We start from the raw sequence: 22,306 nt of genomic DNA, 5'->3' as shown, positions 1-22,306 counted from the left end.
CATGCTGTGAGAACACGCTGTTCTGGCTGGTAGGGTTTGAACAAATAGGCAACAAATGCTTCCATTTTTTTTTTTCCTTCTCTATACAATTTGAAACATCCAGATGAAATCTGCCAAAAGCCTGACTTGGAAAACTCGCACTAGTGTGAAATTATTTTAATTTCTTCCATCACACACACACACAGGCAAAGGGTAAAAAAAAAACCAAACAAACAAACAAACAAAAAAAGCAGGACTGTTGGATTTTCAAATCGATGTTCTAAAAGCAACATAGAGGACAATCTCCTTTGCCTTTAGTGACCTTTATTTACATGTTCGAGGTTCATGGATCAGAATGGTAGCTATGAAAATACAGGCCAGTCCATCTGTATGTGCCCTAACAAATACAACGAAAACATGAAATACTGAATGAAAGATGCGCTTACCCTGAAACACAAGAGAACGTGTTGCTTGGACCGACTTCAAAGTCTTGTATTTGAGATTGTTTTCCCCAATTTTAAATGGATGAAAATCGTCTGATTCTCTGGACCTTTCAGAGGAAACCAACTAAGCCCTGTTCCGTCATGTATACATGAAAAAATGTTACAATCATGATGCTGGAAAAAAAAAAAAAAGGAAAAGCAAAAAGTATCTGGAACGTCAGTAGAGCACCCCCACATGTGCTGTGTGCTGATCAGAACTTCACACAGAGCTGGGATGACTCCGGCTTGGACCCCCGTCAGGACAGCTCTAATTAAACCTCCGCCATTCAAATCAGTTCAACTGTTTGCAATTAATCCAAAAGGTAAACAAAAAGAAAAAGAAATGTTTTCTTCTAATTTCTTTTACACTACAGAGGTTTTATTTTGTTGTTTTTTTTCGTTTTTAAAAAAAAGAAAGGTTCTTTGGAGGAGTCCCACATTAGTGTAGCTATAGACTAACCAGCTTTCTCAGAGCGTTAAACACCAAAGTTTATTTTCCAGAGATGTGACTTTGCGTCTCCTTTGCTTCTCTCTCGCTCATTTCTCACAAACGCGAACAAAACGACAAAGTACGAGTTGAGTGTCTCCTGCTCTTCAGACACCGCCGACACCCTGTACAGTCACCGGTGCAGGAAGGGGGCCTCGGCTTGGCCCCCGGGGATCGATAGCTTTCAGTGAGGAGCCAATCAGAGATCAGTAAATGACTTCATAGACTGTGGCCTTCTTGTCCCCAGAGCCGGTGACGATGAACTGGTCATCAGGTGAGATGTCGCAGCTGAGAACTGACGACGACTCCTTTGACTGTGCGGAGAGACAAACAGGAAGGAAGCTTTACAAACTACATGGTTTAAAGAGGAACTGAAGCTCTCAAGTTTGCTGCGTCAAATCTATTGTGTCCCGTGTGAAAATAAAACAGATTCTACCTGGAATATGCTGGATCCGTAGGGCGTCCGCCACGCGTTCAGGAGGTTATCTTTCCCTGTGCTCACGAACCATTTACCTACAGGACAAAACACACACTGCTGTCAGCAGATAAAGCCTCATGGGGAGGTTGGGCTGAGCTACGGACGGTTCCGACTGGCAGAAAAATGGGCTTTACCTCCCTGTGATTAAATAGCCTAAAGTTGTGTTATGTAGTGAATGTAGGTTTTCAGTGTGCAGTGTGTGTGCGCGTACCGCAGTATGCGAACTTGAGGGAGAGGACGCAGCTCTCGTGGAGGTGCAGCTGGTACTTGTCGGGTTTGGAGACGTGCAGCACTTCCACGTTGCTGCTCTCCATCCCCACAGCCAGCCACTCGCCTGTCGGACAGTAACCCAGGGAGAAGATCTGGGACACACAGGGAGGGTGATTATTTTTTATTTTTGTGTTATTTATGGGATGCTACCTTCAGGCATCCTGACTGAGTACCTGTGAGGTGAAGTCGTGCTGCTGCAGCTGCCGGCCCTCTCTCAGGTCCCAGCAGCGGACCGTGTTGTCCAGCCCTCCTGTCCAGAGCTTGGTGCCATCATTGGAGATGTCGATGCAGCTCGCTCCGTCCGTGTGGCCCTGGAACTGCCTGCACAAAAAAAGGACATAAAACCATCAGCCATCAGTGGGTCTTTCCACTAAAGTGGTTAAAATGCAACAGAAGGATCAGTGCTACTGAACAAAGAGGCCAGATTAAAGTAACGCATTACTCTGTAATGCATTACTGACATCACTGCTGGTGGTACAAAGTGACAGAAACAGAAAAAGGTGATATGTTTCCTAAATTTTCTATTCAAGTTACAGAGAAATGGTCAAGAATATCTGTATAAATGTGTGGAATAGGTAGCCGATTATGCCTTCCACATATGAAATCAGGTTACGTTTTGGGCTGTCAGCATTTTAGATGCATGTTAAGATAATATCAGGTCATCTTTCCTGAAGCTTGTCAGTTTATAAACTAAAGGATGGGTCCTCTGGGAGCTTGTCCTGGAGGTTTACTTTCTGTTTTATGAGCAACAGATGCTAATAGCTGCTGCAGCACTGCATGTAGATAAACTGCTGAACATGCAGTAGCAGAAATGTCTCCTGCGGATGATTTTATGGCTCGTCTTCTCTGGAAATTCGGTGATAGAAGATTTAAGACTGCAGTGCTAATGTGGGGAAAGAAAATTTACCCCCGCTCTAATGGTAAAACCATTAATAACCTGGAAGCAACTTTCCAAATTACACTTTATAGAGCGAGACACAAGCTCAGCTGAAAACTAGATATCTACCTTTTTAACAGTTGATTTTGGCAGAACTGCTGGTCCCCACTCCACCAGCACCAACTTACTAAAAACTAATCTGGGCATTTCTTTAGTTTCCATCTGCTCTCCTCATCCGACTGAAAGCATTTCAGACTGATCTGACGTTTCTGCTCCCACCTGACCAGCGTCTGGTTGTGCAGGTCCCAGACGACGATGTTGCCGTCGCTGCAGCAGGAGAAGCAGACCTTGTTGTCGGGGGAGATGGCCAGGGCGTAGCAGGCCGGTGCGGACGATGTCAGCTCCGCCTTGATGCGGGGAGTCGGCGTGGCCAGATCCCAGATGGACAGCGTGCTGGCCTCGCCTCCAACGATCAGGGTCCGACCGTCAGACAACAGCTTGCAGGAGCGGATGTAGTTATCCCGGTTCTGATTGGACACGGAGGGTGTGGAGTACATTAAGTTTATGCATGATGCAATAAAATATGCTGCTGCATTTGGCTTCCACTCTCCCATCATGTCTCACCAGACAGTCCAGCTGGGCCATGGGGCTCTTGCTTCCCGGCTGGCTGATGTCCCACACCTTGACGCAGCCCTTGCCTCCAGTGTAGACGTGGCGTGTGGAGGTGCTGATTGTGACGGCGCACACCACCTCCCCGTGGCTCAGCGTGTGGATCTGACGGGCGTGACGCGGGATGCCCGGGCCCAGCAGGGCGTCGGGGGGGAACGGCACCGGCTGCATCTGGCCGTCGGCGCTCACGTGGAACGAGTAAGCGCTGGGAAGGAGGGAGGAAAATACTCATTGGAAGATGCATTTACTGGGGCGTGCTGTGGTGGCGCAGGGGGTTAGCACACCCCACGTTTGGAGGCCTTAGTCCTCGACACGGACGTCGCGGGTTCGACTCCCAATCCCGACGACCTTTGCCGAATGCCTTCCCCCCTTTCCTCGCCCTCTTTCCTGTTTGCCTACTGTCACAAAAATACGAGCCACTAGCGCCGCAAAAACTCTTCAGAGAGAACAAATAGAAAATGAAAGATGCATTTATGATTGAAACAAGAGTGATGCTTATTTGGATTTGTGTTTAACTGTGCTTATGACCAAGCAGAAAGCTAATACTACTATGTGGTTTGAAAAGTGTTTTGCTACAAATGTTTTATTAAACACTCTACTAGCTTTGCACATAGGGAGGCAGAACCATTCACCCAGAGTTCTTTGCAAAATACCTCAAATTTAATCATACTGACTATTGAACAGCAGTTAATATCCACTTTAAAAATCTTCAAAATGCCAAATATTCTTCTCAGTCTGTCGTTTTCCTCATCAACTCTGACCAGCTTCCCCGTCCCTTAGGAAGAAACGTATCCGCGAAGCATGATGCTGCCAATACTGAGTTTCACAGTGAGGAATGTGAATTCAGGGTGTTCCTGTATTTATACTGACATTCAGTGATATGAAGGTGGAGTCTATTTACTAATCAAGTAACTTCTGAAATCAACTCGCTAATTTTTTGTTTTTAATCTAGTATCCAAAAGGGAGCTGAATGTAAATGCTCACCACATTGATCTGTACAACATTTCACGTACCAAGTACCATATTTCATTTCCAGCGCTTTTGGTTTGTTGATCACAAATTAAATTGCAGTTAAAATATGCTGAAAGTTGTGGTTGTAAAGAGAGAAAATGTGAAAAAGTTCAAGCGGGACGAATACTTTTGCAAAGCGCCGTTTTTGGTCTTTGGTGTGAATGTGTGAGAAACAATCACATAATTTAAAAAAAAACCTGAGAGCTTTTTAAGGATTCTGTCTCTCCTGCTTTTGTTTGAGACTAAAAATAAGAAAAAAAAAAAACCAAAAAAACAATCAAACCAGCTCAGTCTTAACCCGAACACTGAACTGGAAATTCTTTGCTGAACTGAAGGGATCAGTTGCATCCCGCAACTGCAACCAGAGAAGAGTTCAATAATTAGGAAGAGGAAACTCACGGTTTTCCTGAGGCCGACTGCAGGCTGGCCGGAAGCCCGGGGACCCTCATATGTGAGTGTGGAGACTCGTAGCCCACCTGCAGCAGATAAGATGCCTTAGAGTAAAAAAAAAAAAAACTGTCTTAAGGAGAGTCTAAAAAGACAGTGGTTCATAAAAAAGAGCACTAGCTCATTAAAATGGATAATACAGTGACAGTATCTGGATAAAAAGATCTGAATAAAACAAGATAATAAAAGAGCAAAGAGGTTTTTAAGAGGCAAGGTCACAGACTGCCAGATTCTTAAAGATAAATCACACTGCAGCTGCTTTTCCTTTGAAACACTCATGTCCTCTCCATAAATATCCAGATTTTTGCCCTTTCTGACAGCTTTATATGCTGAGGCACCACATATGACAGTGACACTGCAAAGACAAATTATCTGCAGCGCGCCGGCCTCACCACAGGGGACCGGCCGTAGCCCGCAGCAGCTGCAGCCGCTGCCGCCGCCGCAGCTCCATTCATCTGCGGGGAGACCAGGTGGAGGCCGGCGCCGTAGCCCCCCGCCCCGGGCAGATCTCCGTTCACCCCCGGAGGGGGCAGGCCAAAAGCCCCCGGAGGGTAGGCCCCCTGCACCGCCAGGGGATTCCTTAGACCAAGAGCTGGGAGAGAAGGAGACAGAAGAGTGTTCAACGCTCTGGAAAACACTTCCGAACAAATTTGTGTTTGAAGGAAACAATTCAATGCGTCAGTCATTCAGGATACTTCTGTGTGCTTTTGTCACCAGCTTGAATATAATGCAAAATCTATTAAAACAAGCCTTTCAGACAGCTGACTGACGAGCTGGGAACAAGCAGCAGGACTGGACCACTACTGACCCCTGCTGGCCACCGTGGCGTCCTGCAGGGAGGCCGCACGTGGAATCTGTGTGTATCCTCATCCTTTATGTCCTCCGTAGGCACGTGTCGGTGCATTGTGTATATATGCTTGCTCGCATGAATAATAGAGTGTGCAAAATTGGGGCAGACATCGACAAGTGATGTGTAAAAAGAAAAAAAAGAGAGAAAAAGAAACGGTGGAATCTAGATGGAGGCTCATTATGAAGCGGCTCACAGTCACAGTCCATCACCTCTCCTAATCTTTTCATTTAAAAAGTGAAGCACGCTGAATATTTCTGCCCACAGCTGCTTATTAAGTCCAGATGGTGGTCGGCGGCGAGGAGCGAGCTGACGCTCATACCAACTACTGCAGCCCGGCTCACCGACGCTGCAAAGAATAGGGTCACTGCAGGCTGAAGTGCCAAAGTGAAATCCCATTTCTAATTGATCTGTTGAGTGCAGATTTTTAATTACAGAGTTACACAGTTAGCAGCAAAGCTACTGAATGGTTAAACTCAGAGACATGAGTACCAAGTGGGTCGACGCCGGGCTTTCCTGGCACCGGTCTGAACTGTGGGGGGCCACTCGGCCCCGGGGTGTTGGACTCCTGAGACATGGGGGTCCCCGGCTTCATACCAGGGGTGCTAGATTTCTCTCTCTGGAGGACAGGAACAGAGATAAAGGCAGAGATGTGATGGCAGGTAATTCACTGCAGTACATTCATTCATTCAACATTGCTCAAAATATTTTTTGGCTCCAGTAAAAATGACAGAATAAAACAAAAATGCTTTCAGTGCAGCAGCATCTTCTCCCACGGACATTTTTAGAGAAGAAAAATCAATATTTAATGTTAATAGATTTGTTCAGTGGATGATTAAAAAAAACTGTTTATTGTTTAACAAACTCACGAGTGGTTAAATTATTGATTCCCCTTAAAATTCATTAAATCTCACTGTTATCCAGCCAGTGCAAATTGGATTTAGTGCATGTTTTAGTTTTGCTTTGCAAACTTTTTCAGTGTCAAAAACAAACACGCATTAATGCTGGATAATTATCACTTACTGAAAGTCGAAACTGTCTCAGAGAGGCAGAAGCACTGAGCTCTTGATAATTATACAGCTGCTAAAAACTAAAATCAAGGTGTTCATGCAAAAATGTTCATACAAATCTTGTACATTTTCTCTTTTAAATTGCCTTATTCAGCTACATATTTGTTTGTTTTTTTCCCCTCTGGGTATGTTATTTTTAGAAGAACTGCATTTTATAGGGATTTGTACATAAAAGCAATACACACACACAAAATAATTCAACAGTAAAAAGACTGAGAAGGCAAATGAGTTGCAAAATAAAAACCCACAATGACAAAGTGGCAACACAATCGCTGAGGGACGGCCGGACGGTTGTAGCACAATAAGTGAGAAACTACTGATCCTGAACAAAATGGCAAAATAACAGTGTGGCAGCATGAAAAAGCAATGTGCTCAGAAAGAAACACTTTATATGTAGCTGCACATGTGAATGTGGAATTACAGAGAAACACGGAGATTTGATGGACTGCACATATTTCCATCTACCTGTGGGGGATCTTTGCCTCGGGAGGGGGACGGAGCGCTGCTCGATGAAGCCAGGGAGGTGGGGCTGGCCTGCGGGGGCCCTTCCTTACGGGACGGGGGGATCTTGTCTAAACCGTTCTCCCTTGACGAGTACGACTGCACGCTGCGGGGGGACGATGGGTCCTGAATGCAAATTGCAATAATGTATTAAATATGACTAAAAGAACAAAAGACATAGCTCCCGTTTCATTTTTATATTTGTCCTGTTTTGAAATTGTTTTTGCTTTGTTTCATTGTTTGTCGGGGTCGTTCCACTGCGCTCACAACAAACCAAAGACTGCTTAGAGTAAAAACTAAACCATGCAGCTGAAGTTTCTGTTTTGCTTTAAACAAGACTCAGGTTTAAAGTTCAGGAATTTCATTGCAATCTTTAAAGAAAATGCTCTCTTTGAAGAAAAACCAACAAACAAACTCTAAATGAGATTCTTTACTTCACCGGAGCCGCTTGTTTATGGTTTAACACATTTTCTAAAACATTTTGAAGCAGCTGTAGATTTTGAAGTCCTATTTTCACCTGAGAAAAACTTTCATAAGTTTCCTCAAAAATACAGCAGCTCTTCTTAACCTGGACTCATCCATGTTTAACTATCCATTAACACACAGGTAACTTAGAAACTTAGACTGCATGTCAGCCTGAACAAAATCTTCCAGTACCCTAAAAGGACTTTAAACCTCAGTGGATGCTGAACATTCCAACATCAAAATTACGTACTTTCCAGCGTCAAACTTCGAGACTTTTTTTCTTGTAGTTTAAACAGAAGCATTGAATGCAGGATCCACAAGAGAGAAAAAGGACAAGAAAGACAAAAAAAATAAACCTTTTACTGCTTTTTGGCATCTGGGCAAAACGTAGAGTGTGTCCTTTTCCAAACCTGTAACTCTTGTGTTAGTAATCGAGATTTGAGTGTCCTTCGTAAATCCTATTTCTTTGATTTAAGAGTTATAATCCGATTTGTAGAAATGACTAAAACCTGCGCTTTTATTGCAGGTTTTAGTAACTTCAGACTCAACCCGAATCTGAAGTTGTTAAGAGTCCAAAAAGTAGTAAAAAGCATGTTCAGTCAGTAATTTAAAAACCTAATTTCAGACAGACTCAAAAGTTAGAACAGAGGTGTGTCTTGCCAAATCAGAGATAAATGTAACAGAAAAACATGTCAAAGTAAAAAGCACAAAATTCATTAAGTGTTACTTGATTTTTAAGACTTTAAAAAAACTAATCAGAAAAATTCTTCTTTTCAAAACGTTTCAAAGCAGAGTAAAATGTTGCCTTAATTCTTTTTTTTCCATTTGTGCAAATGTGAAAAGTATATTTTTCAGGATGGTACATGCATGTTTTATTTAGTTTTTACTTTTAACACTGCAGGCTGCTTGAACTGCAGCTCAGACTGTGCACCTGTATGCGTTGAGAATGTGTGTGCATCTAAATGAGGTCAGGCAGAAAGCAGAGGTGGGCATCATTATTCCTATTCATGGGATTCTGCTGCCTGTGTTTACACGTTGCATGCTGATGAAAGCGGTCAAGTGAAGCAAACAGAGGCCGGCGGCCGCCTACTAACCTCATCTACCACCAAATTATCATCGCTCTTATCCGCATCGCTGCCCTGCGAGAGAAAGGGGCATAATAAAAAAAATAAAATAAAAATAACACTCCTAGGTTACCTGATGTATGCAGAGAGCATAGACAAACAAACTTGACAGGAAGTAAAGATAAACAACAAGCAGTACAAATGTAAACAACCCTTATACTACTGTAATAGTGTACGGTAAATAAGTCTCAAATCAATGACTTTCTACTTTCAAGCAACATAATTGGCTAAAACTCACTCGACTCTGTGATCTTCCACAGTTACTCCAAGAAAACAGTGCAGAGAGTCAGAACTATAAATATTTTAGATAGAAAGAGTGCAGTTCCCCAAAGTCTGCTGGTCTTCCACTGCACAAAGACACCGTGTCTTTTATCTGTCTCGAATTGGAGGAGTTGGGTGAAACTTTCCTGCGGTTGCTCAAACATTTAAGAGTGTTATGAAAGTGTCCTCACATAGTCTGTCATGAACTCCTTCTCTTCAGCTTTCCTCTTCTTGCCGTTGCTGAGGTAGTCTGTTGGGCGACCCTTGTCCCCGTTGGAGAGGGAGCTCTGCAGAGAGGGAAGGGTTAAAAGGGCAAAAAGAGTGAGTGTTTGTACACGTGAGGATGAAGGATGGAGACGAGGAATTATATAGAGGAGGAGACGAAGCAAAGAAGTACAGAGGAGTGGGAGAAAGGGCGTGAGGGTGGAAAGGGAGGAAAAGGGTGATAATGAGGTGAGGGGGAGTGCATAAATCATGTCAGGCTCATGAGCTGCAGAGATGAATGTGAAAGAATATCAGGCTGCATCGACTGGCCGGCCCACTGAGGGAAGCAGCGGGAGGCAGAGTTTTCCTAACGGCAGTGCAGAAGATAGGAGAGAGAGTGAGCTAAAGCTGAAAACAAATGCAAGCACATTGTGGAATAACATCGCTCCAAACAGGAACGTTTCAAAACACGGTCAAAGAGACAGATGTGACCTTGTGTTTTTAACTTTACTCGACTAGTTTTAGGATACATTTTTACACACATTGCTAGTTTATTTTGTGCAAGTTTTAGCATCTAGCTCCATGACAACTACACAAATCAAGTTCTGTACTTGATTGTTGGAGAAGGAGATAGAAGTGCAAAAAAACAAAACAAAAAAGAAGCAATTTTGAGAGTTAAATTTAAAGCGTAAATGAAGTGGGGGAGAAAAAAAAAGATGAAATGGACTTTGAAATTGTATAATATAAAAACTTATTTAAAGGGACAAAAATATTCTGTGAATATCCTTAAATATTTTTTGACTCTTTGTCATGCTACAACCATAACATCTATGTGACAGACCAATAAGAAGTTGCGTATGATAATGAAGTGGAGGAAAAGTGATATATGTCTTTGTGTTGTTAAATATTTATCCACCTCAAAAAATTCCACTATCACCAATTATCTTAAGATGATAGTTAATTTGTGAATAAAAACTCTTGGTGTGGAAATGAGCAATATACGCAGCAATTTTGCTGAACTTTGTGTTGTTCCATTACATAAAAATCCCATAAACTGAATTTGTAGTTTAATGTGACAAAATATGGAAAGGACTTTAAACACGTTGCTGAGACGATGTAATAAATTTTTAAATCAACTTTTCATCTAACATTTTATAGATATAAACAGGGGTGACGTTTTAGCTCTTTTTTTAACTCCAGGATCTGTGGAAAGAGTTCCCCAATTTAGATCAGGATTCCCACTATGAAAATTAGTGGAGCAAAATGGTGGGAAGGTATGATAGTGCTTCATACAAGTGATTATTAGTGAGGTGGGGGTGTAATTTGCACTCACTGGTCCGGCTTCCCGGTCTGTTCAGGTGAGGAATAAAACGTCCAACACATCCAGGAAGCGTGCAGCAATGCAGCAAGGGCGAGAAAGGACAAAAAAATGCAAATAATCATAAAGTTATTCACCGTAACTTAATACAATGTGCAAAAATATCCCCAGGGAGTATTATTACCAGCAACTATGTCTATGTCCTGACAGCGATCCAAAGGAAAAATCAATCAGAATTCAACCACGCCAAGACTTAAAGCTTACTCTTCTCCTATATCAGCATTGTGGGTTTTGTTTTTTTCTCTTTTTTTGCTTCAAAAATGCCGTCTGGCTCCTGCCTGAACATTGGACTCATCAACCCTTTAAGCTCTGCAACACAAAAAGAATGTCACGCCTCATTTAAAGCGTACCTCTGTGGTGCTCTGCTGCAGCGGCGGAGGCTGCCGCCGCCGCCGCCTCCAGGTGTGCCCTCTCATCTTTGGCTGCAAGCTGGGCCCCCAAAGCACCGGACAGGGCCAGCAGGCCGGACCCGCCGCCAAGTGCCAGACCGGGATGGGGCAGTCCTGATGGGTGTGGGCCGACTGGCAAACCCTGGGCGTGCTGGGAGAGGTGCTGGGCCTGAAGCTGCTGCTGCACATGGGAAAATGAATACAAACCCAGAGAGCAAGAGAGAAAGAAAAGACGAGAGAAACTTGGGTGACTTACAAGGAGTGGAGGAAGTGGTTTCACTGGAAGTAATTAAGAAGAAGAAAAGGAAGAAGGAGGAGAAGGGAACTAATTGCTGCGATGTGCACATAAGGAGAAATGCCAAGGTCAAAGCAGTGGCACAATTAAAAGCCCTGTGGTGAAAATTTTGATTAAAAAAACAAATTTTTTATTAAAGTTTCGAAATAAATAAAAAGGAAAAATGTTTCAATGTTTGCAAAAATCCCAGCAAACATTTAAATTTACTTATTATGCGAGCATTCACGTTTCTTGAACTGACGCTCAGGTGAGGTCTGACATCAAACCTCCGGTTTTGATAAACATAGTTTGAAAAGGAATAATGAGCCGATGAAGTCAGCACATTTTTTGAAATGTAGCACATGCCAACAGGTTGGCTTGTGCTACAAAACGAAAAAGAAAAAAAAGGAGGAAAAATAAAATATGGGAGTATAAGGTACACACGCTCTGAGGCAGAGGGGGGAGCCCACGTACCCCTATCGAAGCATTTAGCTCCCCCATGGTCACCTGTTTGGCGCGCTCCATGGCCTGGACCACCTGCTGCTGGTGCTGCGGATCAAACCAGAACATCAACCAGTCAACGTACAGTCTGCTAACTTTACATAGAAACAGGAGCATTTACTTAAATTAAAACATCATCAAAATGATCATTCATTTCAGAAGTCCAATTCAAAAAGTAAAGCTCGTTTATAAACTCATTACACGCGGCGAGAAATTCCAGTCTTCATTCTGTTAGTTTTGATTATTATGGCTTTCGGCTAATTAAAGCCCAAGAATAGAAATAACACTTGACTAATTAAAAACAACAATTTTAACACAAAAAATTTCTGTCCATATTATGTCTTAAGCAATCAAGGAGATTGTTTATCCATCTTAAAGAGAGTGAATCACAACAAGTTAAGCTGGCTGTTCACAAAGATCATTCATGGAAAGTTAAATGGAAGGAATAAGTATGGTAGAAAAACCTTTTTAGGCAACATGGACCCGGTTTAAAGGGTTATGAAGCGAAGCATATATAAGAGCTTAGGGTAGATTCACAATGCGTGGAAAAAAGTTCCCGTTTGTTCTTCAGCAAACACAGACGTAGCCACGAGATGGACTAGGACCACAGCATTCCTCCTGGTAAACCACTCATTGGAAATCACAAGCATCTTAGCAACGATAAGGAGATGAAATACTGGTTGCAAAAGAGGTTCAAAGTCTAAATTTTACACAAAAGCAAACCTTGCACTTCATTTCTTCTGGAGGAAAAATGCAAAGGAATGGAATCCACGTTCCTTTAGGTGCAGTGTGAAATTTCCACATCATTTCATCTGCTGGTCAGTCCACTCTGTTTTATCAAGCCCAAAGTCAACTCAGCCGTCTACCAGGAAACTTTAGAGCACATCATATTTCCATCAGCCGGCTGGTTTTATAGAGGTGCGATTTTATTTTCCAGCAGAAGATGGTACCCACCCCAAACACACACACACGCCCCAACCCCTACACATACGCACACACACGCACACACGCACAGTCTGGTACCAAAAGCTGGTTAAATAACCGTGATGTTCCCGTTTCTGATTGGGCAGCAAACTGACCGGACCTGAACCCCGTAGAGAATCTCTGGAGTAAGATGAGGAACACCAAACCCAACAATTCAGACAGGCTGCGATTAAACCTGAGCTACCTGAACGCCTCAGCAGAGCTACAGCCTCACCTCCATGTTATGCAGCACCAATGCAGTAATTCATGAAAAGGAATCCCAAATGTGTACTGACTCTGTATTAGATTTATTTAGACCACCTTTTCTGTACATCAACCTTTACTGCTCTTAAATATGACTATAATTTTGTTTGAAAATAAAAAGGGGGTTTACTGTAATTTGCTTTAAGCCGTAATCTCTAAAATTAAAAGAAATAAACACTTGAAACGCTTTGCTTAATGAAAACATCCAAGTTTCACTTTTTCATCTGAATTACTGAACCTTTAAATTTGTTGAGATGTGCCTCAATCAACACATGACAACTTGGACAATTAGTGTCGAATGAAACCCTTCGATGTGCATCTTTTCTTAAAAAATATTGCTCTTTAGTCTAAATGGAGGCACACCGGTCTGTCATCTCCATCTGCAGCTCTGTGTGTTTGTGTGACAGATATTGATAAATGTGGGCATGGCCACTTTTGTGTGGGTTACTGTCACAAAGTATAGACGGAGAACTGAATGCAGAGTGTCTGTGTGTGTGTGTGTGTGTGTGTGTGTGTCCCACCTCCTGCGTCAGAAAGGGGATGAGCTGAGCACATATCACGTTCAACCGCTTGGCAATCTCTGTCTGAAAGAGCCAAAAAAACAAAAAGATACTGTCACTTTGATGAATAAACACACAAACAATCACACCGCCAAGACTGAGCATGTACACAAAGAAACACACACACACGGAGACGTGAAGGTTACGCACACACAGAGTTTTGGCCTGCTTCTCTCAGGGCCGGAGTGGTAAATATTTCAGCTGCTTACATCTGGTCCATGCAAATGGAAACTCTGCCAGAGAGTTTGGCTAAAATATTCATGGACAGCATCTGCTGTGGCCACAACCAGCCCACACACAGAGAGAGAGAGAGAGAGTGGGTGTGTGTGTATGTATGCACAAAGACAAGACACAACAAACTCCATCTTGTGTGTGTGTGTGCGTCTCTGTATGTCTGTTTTGTCTCTGTGTGTTTGTATTTATGCATGTACAGTTTTGTGAGTGTGTGTTCCCCATTCGGTGGAAGGTCTCTGGGTTTGAAGGTCTCCTCTTCTTTGTGCTGTGGGTGTGTGTGTGTGTGTGTTTGTTTGTGTCTGCCAGGATACACTCTAAAACATCGCCAGCAGCAAACTTTTCCTCCATTATCCCTCCATTTATCCATTCTTCCTTACCATCCGGACGGTAATCAGTGTGATGTACACTGTGGTGTTAGCTCTGACACACTCCAGCGTGTTTGGTGGCTGGTCCAACGAGGCCGTTAGGGCCAGTAATGATATGCATGCAGAGATCATGACAGCATCATTATGGCTGCAGGCTGTTTATCTTGTTGACAGCAGCTACTCTTTGAAGTGTGCATGTGTGTGTGTGTGAGAATGCATGCGCATTTCCACCTCCACACAAGCACACACCCTCAGTCTCCCTCTCTTAAGTGATTTATTGATGCTGGACTGAACTCCTCCACTACCCCCACCTCCCCCCACTTCTTTTTTTTTTTCTTACGTTCCTCTCTCATTGCTCTGACTAGCCTCATCTCTCCCAATTGGACTCCCAACCCCTGCCCTTCTTCCCTCCATGCTCTGAATCCATCACCCCTTCCTCCCCCCAAAAGCCTCCCACCCCCAGGGAGACACAATGATTTCTTGTTAGAGAACTTCAGCTACTAAATGACATCTTCAGGAGAGGGGGAGAAAATGGAGAGAACATGAGCAATCTACAGGAGGAGAATAGAAGGGTAGGATGAAATGGGAGAGGGGAAATGAAAAGAGGGGGCGGAGGAGAGAAAAGAGGAGGAATGGGGGCACAGTGGGTTGAGGAAATGACTGTCGAAGGACGGATGCGGGATGAAGAGGAGAAATGGAGAAAAAAGAAACAGAAGAAAGGCAGAGGAGGTGGGGGGGGAATTCAGACTGGGTGGAGGCGGGAGGAGGGGAAAGGCAGCAGTGGCGGCCCGTCAAAAGCGAAGCGATTGAGATGGCGAAATGAAGAAAGAGAGCAGAGAAAGATAGAGAGTAGACAGCAGGAAGGCAGTGACCTGATTTAAAGTGAAATTCAGCATGGAGTGAATGTCTGCGAAGGAGGCCGAGGTGGAGGAGGGGATGCAGACAAATAGGAGACGGAGAAATCAATGAAGCAATGGAGAGAAGAAACGTGGATAGTGTAAATAATAATAATAAAAAAAGGAGAGATCAAGAAATAACAGCATTAAGAAAAAAGGCAGAAAAATGGGGGGGGGGGGGGTGGAGGAGTGGAGGAATGACAGGAGAAACAAACAGGGATTAATGATGGGCAAGAGGGAAGGGCAGAACTCTCCTTTAGCTGTGGTGGAGAAATGAATTCTGGTTGCGGATCTTATCAACGCCTCCGCAGAGTAAACATGCTCTAGAAGTCCGCGAGATTAGCAGTAGAGAAAGAATAAACACTTCTTTGGAACAAAAAGAGTTACTCAGGAGTTGAGAAGGATGTCAGTCAAAGGATGAAAGAAATCAGAAAAATAAAAAACACAAAGTTTTAGGAAAAACGGAGCAAAGCAGCAGACCAGGAGATGACTCACCTGTTTGTGCATTTCGATGTTAAGGCCGTAGGACATTTCATAATACTGGAAGAAAAAGGAGAAGATTAGAAGATCATAATTATGCAAAATAAAGAATAGGACTGAAATCAGTTTTTGTGCTGAATGGTTTTTAGATATGAAGTGGTGATTATTCATTTACTGCCAAAACAAAGATGCCTACAGTTTCATCTTTCAAGTTTAAAATGGCCATAAAACAGATTTAACAAAGATATTCTTTTATTGCCAAAAGCTTAGATAAAAAGCCCAAGATTAATAATGAATCCTCAACGTTGTTGTAAACTGTCACAGTAAAACACATTCCCATCAGAGCTTTACTCCAAAGATCTGCTCAAATACCATTTAATCTTAACCAATATGATATTTACGTTGTGCATCATTTATAGCTGCACAATATCTTGATTTGCAAGCATCACTGAAATTTCAATATGCATCACAAAGGACTGCTGTGATGCAATATATAGAGAGGCTAATATGCATTAAGGGTTTACATACAATATAAACCATACAAGTCAGATGGGAGTTAGCTGAAGAGCAAACTGCCTGCTGATGTTTCTGCTATGATAACCAAGGTTCTTCTTCCAAGCTGCATTTTTGTGATGTTGTATTAGACACAAACACTTCATGAGCACAACTGTGCAGCAGACAGGAATAGGACAGACGCAAAGGAAAACAAATTAGACTTTAACAACCTCACCGCCAGCACAGTCACAGAACATTTTGAGCCTCCGATCCCAAAAATAACACACAAACAATCACTATGTAGTAAAACAGGTGAGTGCTCATTTCTACAAACCTTTATTAGGCTTACCCATAAAACAACAGGATATTAAGAAAAGAGAGATTTTGTGCTTTGCATGAGTCTGCCTATAAAGATCAAATCCAAAAATGCTCCAAATAAAACTACAAAAAATTCAAACCAGTGGAAACTTTTTGCTCCCAGAGTCATCCGACTGCAACCACATGTTCTCTGAGATGCTGCATGTCCCTAAGAGCACATCGCCACTAATTTAACCTCGACTGCTGAAGTCAGAGGCACTGAAACAACTCTAGTGTCACTTCAACCTAAGCCAGAAATACAAATCGATGCACTGAAATTGTGGTTGGACGAACTACAGCGATAATCAGGTCTAATGTGAGCCGCTGGACCGCTGCTTTTATCTTAAAGCATGAGGAGCTGCGATGCGAGACACGCCAGAGGAGATGAATGCCACAGAGATGGCTGAGGATGCCTGCCTTCCCTCAGAGATGGACAAAAAGGAGAAGATTTTAAAGTCAGATGCTTTGAAAAGTGACAGGCTGACATTTGCTTTTCAGTGCGGCTGGTAGTGGGGAGAGGAGATTGGCAGTGGAGCAGCCAAAACAGGCTGGCAGGCTGGAAGAGGAGATGGCAGGGGTCCCCTGTCTCCAGATATTTCTCCTGGCAGTCAGTATCCATATGGGTGTGTGTATGCATGCGTGCGTGTGCAGGTGTGTGTGTTTGTGTTCCAAGCACAAGTCTACAACTGTGTGGGCGTGTTCACCTATGTGCTTTGCATGCTTTGGTGCGAGTATGTTTTAAATCGAGCCATGTGAGTGAGCACACACTCCTCTGTCTGTGTGTGTTTGCCTCTAAGCCTCCATAAAAGATGCCTTCCCTGGCAGCTCCGCCTAGCAGCTCTTTGCCAAGTTTCGCCTGTTGCTTAGCAACATCCAAACTACTCCAAATCATCAGCCGGCAAAGAAGAGCCGATGCCAGCTACCATCTCCTCCCCCTCACAAGCTTAGACTCCGTGCCAGGATTGCCACATAGCTGTTTTTTTGGAACAGCAGGTTCTGGGCAGCTCACACTCCGTCAGCTGTGCTGCTTCTTGGCTCTGATCACAAGTAAATCAAGACTTGGCATGGGGAGGGCATGGCAGACTTAAAAATCAAGGATGAACCAAGGGTTTTGGCCCCTTATTCATACAAAAAAAATAAAAAATAAATAAAAATAATCTGCTGTTTGAGTACATGTCGGAATATTTATTCTTTTGTGTATTTTTTGCCCCTATGATTTTATGAGATGGTTCTGGAAAACTTCAGCTCCATAATTGTGGCAACAATGCAAATCAACCCAAGTGAAAAATGTTCTATAAAATGTAATACACAGAAAATAATTAGATAACAATAATAAAGCACAACATAATTCAGAAAGTGAAAATATTTAGGAGCTGCAGATTCCTTGTATTATTGTACTTCTCCTCATTTTATGAAAACTTGTTGTTTTATCGCTTTTAAAACCATGGACTGCAGACTTCCACGCATGAACACGTGGAAACTGGCTTGTTTGAACTTAGTACAGCTCTCATTCCAGTGCTGTGGGTCCCAACCTCTATATCTGATCGCAGCAAGGGCAACAAACTTCAAGGAACCAATCCATGTACGCATGCAATACTAAGAACGACAACTCATTTTAGTATAAGCAACACATAATGTACTTTATCACACTTTTTACAGTACTAAAAAACAAAGAGGGATAATATTTAATATTACACTTATGTACTTCTCTCATAAGTGTTTTAGTCCTTCCAGGAAAAAAAAATGGGTGTCAGGATTTAAACTCAAAGCCGGTGCCTCTGTTTTCTTCAACTCAAAATGTTTAAGAAACACTTTTTGTATTGCACACATACAGTGAATGTTGTAGTTTTTCAGACACCACTGTAAAGATTACTGCGATTCGACGCAGCTCTAGATGGGATTGTTATAACACGCAGACACACACACAAACCTTTAAGTGACAGCGTGCTGGCCAACTTCAGGGAACTTTCTTTGTTCAACAAATTACTAATCTAATGTTAAAATCTTGTTGCTACATCATTCATTAGTTCATTTATAAAACATTTATTCTGGACAATAAACCTACATACATACGATAAAAAAAGAGTCACATCTTCTTTGCCATATTGTGGATTATGATTACATTTTTAAAAACTGCTTAGAACTACGACTGCTGCTCTGACAGCATTTGGAATAATCTTTTGAAACGAAGTAAAACTGCTCTAAATGTTGGATCACAAAATTGATTTTGTCTGATAAGCAGACAAAATAATTGCATGTGCATGTGTTTTCCAGTTTGAAGTTTCGGGCTAATAAATCCTCTTTTGTCTTTGGCTATGTGGCAAACAGTTGAAAGCGATTTCTGCGACTTGGCACTGCGTCCGGTTTTGGGACGAGGCGTCTCACCATAACGTAGTGTCTTTGGATCTCGGTCTTCTCCGTGGCCAGTTTCTCACACTCCAGTTTCAAACTGCAACAGAGGAGAGCAGAAAACAAACTGTTTGGTGTATCATCCTCCGAATAAAAATACACAATGCAATTAGCGACATAACAAATTACTCCTCCGGCCCTATTCTCATCCTCTCCCCTTTCCACTTCTGTCCCTTCATCGCTCACTGGGGAGGAGGGAGCAGGGTGACTGGAGTGCTGACAGCCCATTATCACCTCAGAGCAGAGCAGAAATAGACAAAGTCACGCTTGGAGCCTGAAACCCAGCCAAGACTGCAGGGAGGCACATCCAAGGTGTCTCTTTGCTCCTCGCACTTCCTCCCTCTCTCTGGACAACTTTCAGTACATCCATGGACCTTCTTTCCCATTTGACTGCTTTCCTAATTATCTGCAAACCCTTCTGTCTTAAGTGTCAATTTGCTCCTCATTCACATTGAATTTTTAATTCAAGCTGTAGCTTCAGCTTTAAGTGGAGCAAAAAAGAAAACCAGAGAAGAAAAGCTTTGTCTTTCTTTCTTGCATCCAGAGCTGCTGTCCTGCAAAAACTGGACCCATAGATAGGCGTTTCCAGGTCCAGACCCATAAATTCGTCCCTTTTACGTTTCCTGCTCATTCTCCCTGAAAAATAATTCTCTGCTGCACCCCACCTCTAAGCTCCTTCCCAAGCAAGCCAGTACATTTGGGCCCTTGGCAGTTTACACCAACTTGTTTGCAGGTAGCAGATTGATTGATTGTGTGGGGGTAAGTAACAGGAGGGTGGGGGGGTTGGTTGTTGTTGCAGAGAGGTGGGACACTGGAGGTGGGTGGAAAGAGGGTCGTTTGGTGGGAGAAAATTAGAATATGATTAATACCGCAACATTACCCCCAGCCGCAACAGGTAATAACGTCCCCGTCCGCTCCCTTCCTCTAGTGCCGCGTGCACACACGCTCATAATTGACTCATTTATCATTGCCAGCCAGTTGAGCAGACAAGGGAGGTGAGGCAGAGAAGCAGGACGACAAGTAAGGAGGAGGTGGTTGAAGAAGTATTGCGAGGATTAAACCCCACACCCGCTCTCCAGATTTTATTACAGTGGAATTGGATTTCTTCAGGATTTTCTCACAGCTGGGCTAAGGACTGGTAAAACTGTTTGTGTGGAGCTACCATTTTTTTTTTCTGTTCAATTTATAACATTAAAAAACTTGAAACGCTTTGACTACTCCCCCAACTTCACATATTGAGCACACACTGTTCTCCATTTAAATAATGAAGAAGTTAAAAATATTTAAGACGACAGCTTACTTACTTAATATTTTAGTACACTTAATTTTTCCACAAATTAGATCCAAGGAAGAAAAAAATTAATATTTAGAAATGCACAGAGAAACCAGGCGTTTTTACAAACTGAGATAAGGGCTGGATGATATGACTGAGAAACGTAAATGGTAAATGACTTGTGCTTCTTATCAGGTTCTTTGGGTCCCAAAGTGTTTTACAATACATTCACATCATACTTCATTAACACATATATTCACACACTGATGGTGGCAAGCTACTGGATAGTAGCCACAGCTGGGGCAGTCTGACAGAGGCGAGGCTGCTGTGCACCAACACCACCAGATCCTCTGACCATCACCAGCAGGCAAGGTGGGTGAAGTTTCTTGTCTAGAGACAAATCGACACAAGGAATCGAACCAGACACCCATTAATTGTGGAACAAAGTACCACAGTCTCCACTGCTGTCCCATGTATCACATTATAAAGAGTTTGACAAATAATTATTGATTAGACGTGAGCGTTAGTCACCTTTCTGATTTGTTCAGTTTCCTGTTGAGCTGATATACTCATTCACCCAACACCGCTATTTTATTTTTAAGCAGTTATCAGACACAGAGGTAAAACCTGAAACTGCTGCTGCACAAGTTACTCAACAGGTTGTTGCTAGACAACCAAAGAGGAGGTGAGTTAGTTGATGCTACTGACATAGTTTAGCTGGCCATGAGAAGTTGAGAAGTTCCTCCATCTACATCCCCCAGAGTGCTGTGGGGTTCTGGACCGGAGTTCAGTAAATTTATTGAACTTTGTATCATATTTTCTATTGATATTGATCCTGTATCTATCACAATATATTACTTATTGCTGAGCCCTAGCCGAGATGATGCTGTAGGTTGTTTTAACCGTCCTTAATAGATTATATTTAAAGCTCAGAATGCATTTGGTATGGTTAAAGTCTACCCTACTGAGTTGTAAAGTACAGCTACTGACCCTTTTATTTTTGACTGTACTGCCAAGTATAAAGACACCATGATTTTAATGGTTCTAACCACCTGCTAACGTCAAACAAACCAGCCCCTTCTACACAGCGCAAATATCCAACTAAATGATAACTTAGTCACCAGATAGCTAGCTGCCAGAGGAGGGGACCACTTTTTAGTTTATGTCACTACCATTATAATTATCCTGATTATTTTAACTCATTTTAACTAGTTTATGAATCAAAATGAAAAGGAGAAAAACCAAAATAAAGTGTCTGAGGAGCAACAACAAATTAAAATGCATAGAATGTGTTTTACAAATGATCCCTGAGCTCTGTGCTTTGGCAGATTGTCGACACTTTGTATTATTCATATGCTAACCGTAGCACAACAAAGTTGCTCTGTTTTATCGGCCTTTTATAGCATGGCAGAAGCTGGATTTGGAAATGCTGACAGAATGTTTTTGGAAATCTCTGATATAGAAAGTATCTGCATCCTCAAGAATATGCATACACACTCGCGTGCATGTTTAAAATGTCCAATGTCAAAACCCACTTGATTCAGCACATTTAGTTCCTGGCTAATAAATCTTAACACGAGTCGTAGACAGAAAATCTCTCTTTACACCTGAAAAATGTGTGTTTGGCACCGGACAACCGCTTTAAAAAGCTGCACTGCTAATGTATAGACATCCACCCACAGACTGACAGCTCTTCTGCTTAGGGAAAGACCTGCAGGTTGCACCAAGAAAGCAATAACCTTTCCTCACAAAATGGACTTCAAGGAATGAAATTACAGTGCGAGTGTGTAACCATTATGTGACTGTGGGAGCACAAAAGATTTAGATGGAGGGAGTAAATGAGGGAGAGAGAGGAGGAGAGAAGCAAGTAGGAAGTAGGTATTTCTTGTTGTAGTGATTGCCTGTAATAATTAGTGTTTGGCAGAGCACCGTTTACTGAGAGGAGGGAGAGAAGTTCCAGAGGACGAAGAGAAAGACAGCAAATAGGGGATGAAACTAGACTGAATGAGTGAGCAGGACAAAGACACACGAGTAGATATGACATGAGTGTGTGTGTCTGTGGTAGGCTTGGACGCTCCAATCTTTCACTGGCGGTGACAGGAGATAAGATGATCAGCTGAATGTGCTACAAATCTGCAGGCAGCCAGACAGCTCTGTCAGTACAGCACAGCAACTATTCACACACACACACACACACTATGGGAGCATCAACAAATGCGCACGGATAGTCATAATAGCATCATGTAGAATATAAACACAAGCACATAGAAACTGTGCAAAAATTAGAATATATCAA

General features: G+C 42.7%; 1 protein-coding gene across 5 annotated transcripts in view; it reads right to left on the bottom strand.

The window, feature by feature from the left end:
- Positions 1-283: 283 nt before the first annotated feature.
- tle2a (TLE family member 2, transcriptional corepressor a) overlaps positions 284-22,306 on the bottom strand; it is a 47,066-nt gene continuing 25,043 nt past the window's right edge. The window contains exons 3-20 of one of the 5 annotated variants that reach the window (XM_044130321.1): positions 18,714-18,777; positions 15,492-15,536; positions 13,463-13,525; positions 11,658-11,762; positions 10,901-11,120; positions 10,506-10,522; positions 9,160-9,255; positions 8,678-8,722; positions 7,083-7,244; positions 6,040-6,166; positions 5,093-5,292; positions 4,653-4,747; positions 3,198-3,447; positions 2,853-3,100; positions 1,870-2,017; positions 1,638-1,788; positions 1,385-1,461; positions 284-1,262 (exon numbers count right to left, since the gene is read on the bottom strand). In XM_044130321.1, the coding sequence (XP_043986256.1) occupies positions 1,155-1,262; positions 1,385-1,461; positions 1,638-1,788; positions 1,870-2,017; positions 2,853-3,100; positions 3,198-3,447; positions 4,653-4,747; positions 5,093-5,292; positions 6,040-6,166; positions 7,083-7,244; positions 8,678-8,722; positions 9,160-9,255; positions 10,506-10,522; positions 10,901-11,120; positions 11,658-11,762; positions 13,463-13,525; positions 15,492-15,536; positions 18,714-18,777 (2,221 nt within the window). In that variant the 3' untranslated portion in view covers positions 284-1,154. The remainder of the gene's footprint in view (positions 1,263-1,384; positions 1,462-1,637; positions 1,789-1,869; positions 2,018-2,852; positions 3,101-3,197; positions 3,448-4,652; positions 4,748-5,092; positions 5,293-6,039; positions 6,167-7,082; positions 7,245-8,677; positions 8,723-9,159; positions 9,256-10,505; positions 10,523-10,900; positions 11,121-11,657; positions 11,763-13,462; positions 13,526-15,491; positions 15,537-18,713; positions 18,778-22,306) is intronic. The other 4 variants (XM_044130323.1, XM_044130322.1, XM_044130324.1 and 1 more) reach the window with 4 other exon arrangements.

This window comes from Gambusia affinis, linkage group LG10 (assembly GCF_019740435.1).
Source record: "Gambusia affinis linkage group LG10, SWU_Gaff_1.0, whole genome shotgun sequence".
Lineage (NCBI taxonomy): Eukaryota > Metazoa > Chordata > Actinopteri > Cyprinodontiformes > Poeciliidae > Gambusia > Gambusia affinis.
This window is presented reverse-complemented; position numbering and strand designations above follow the sequence as displayed.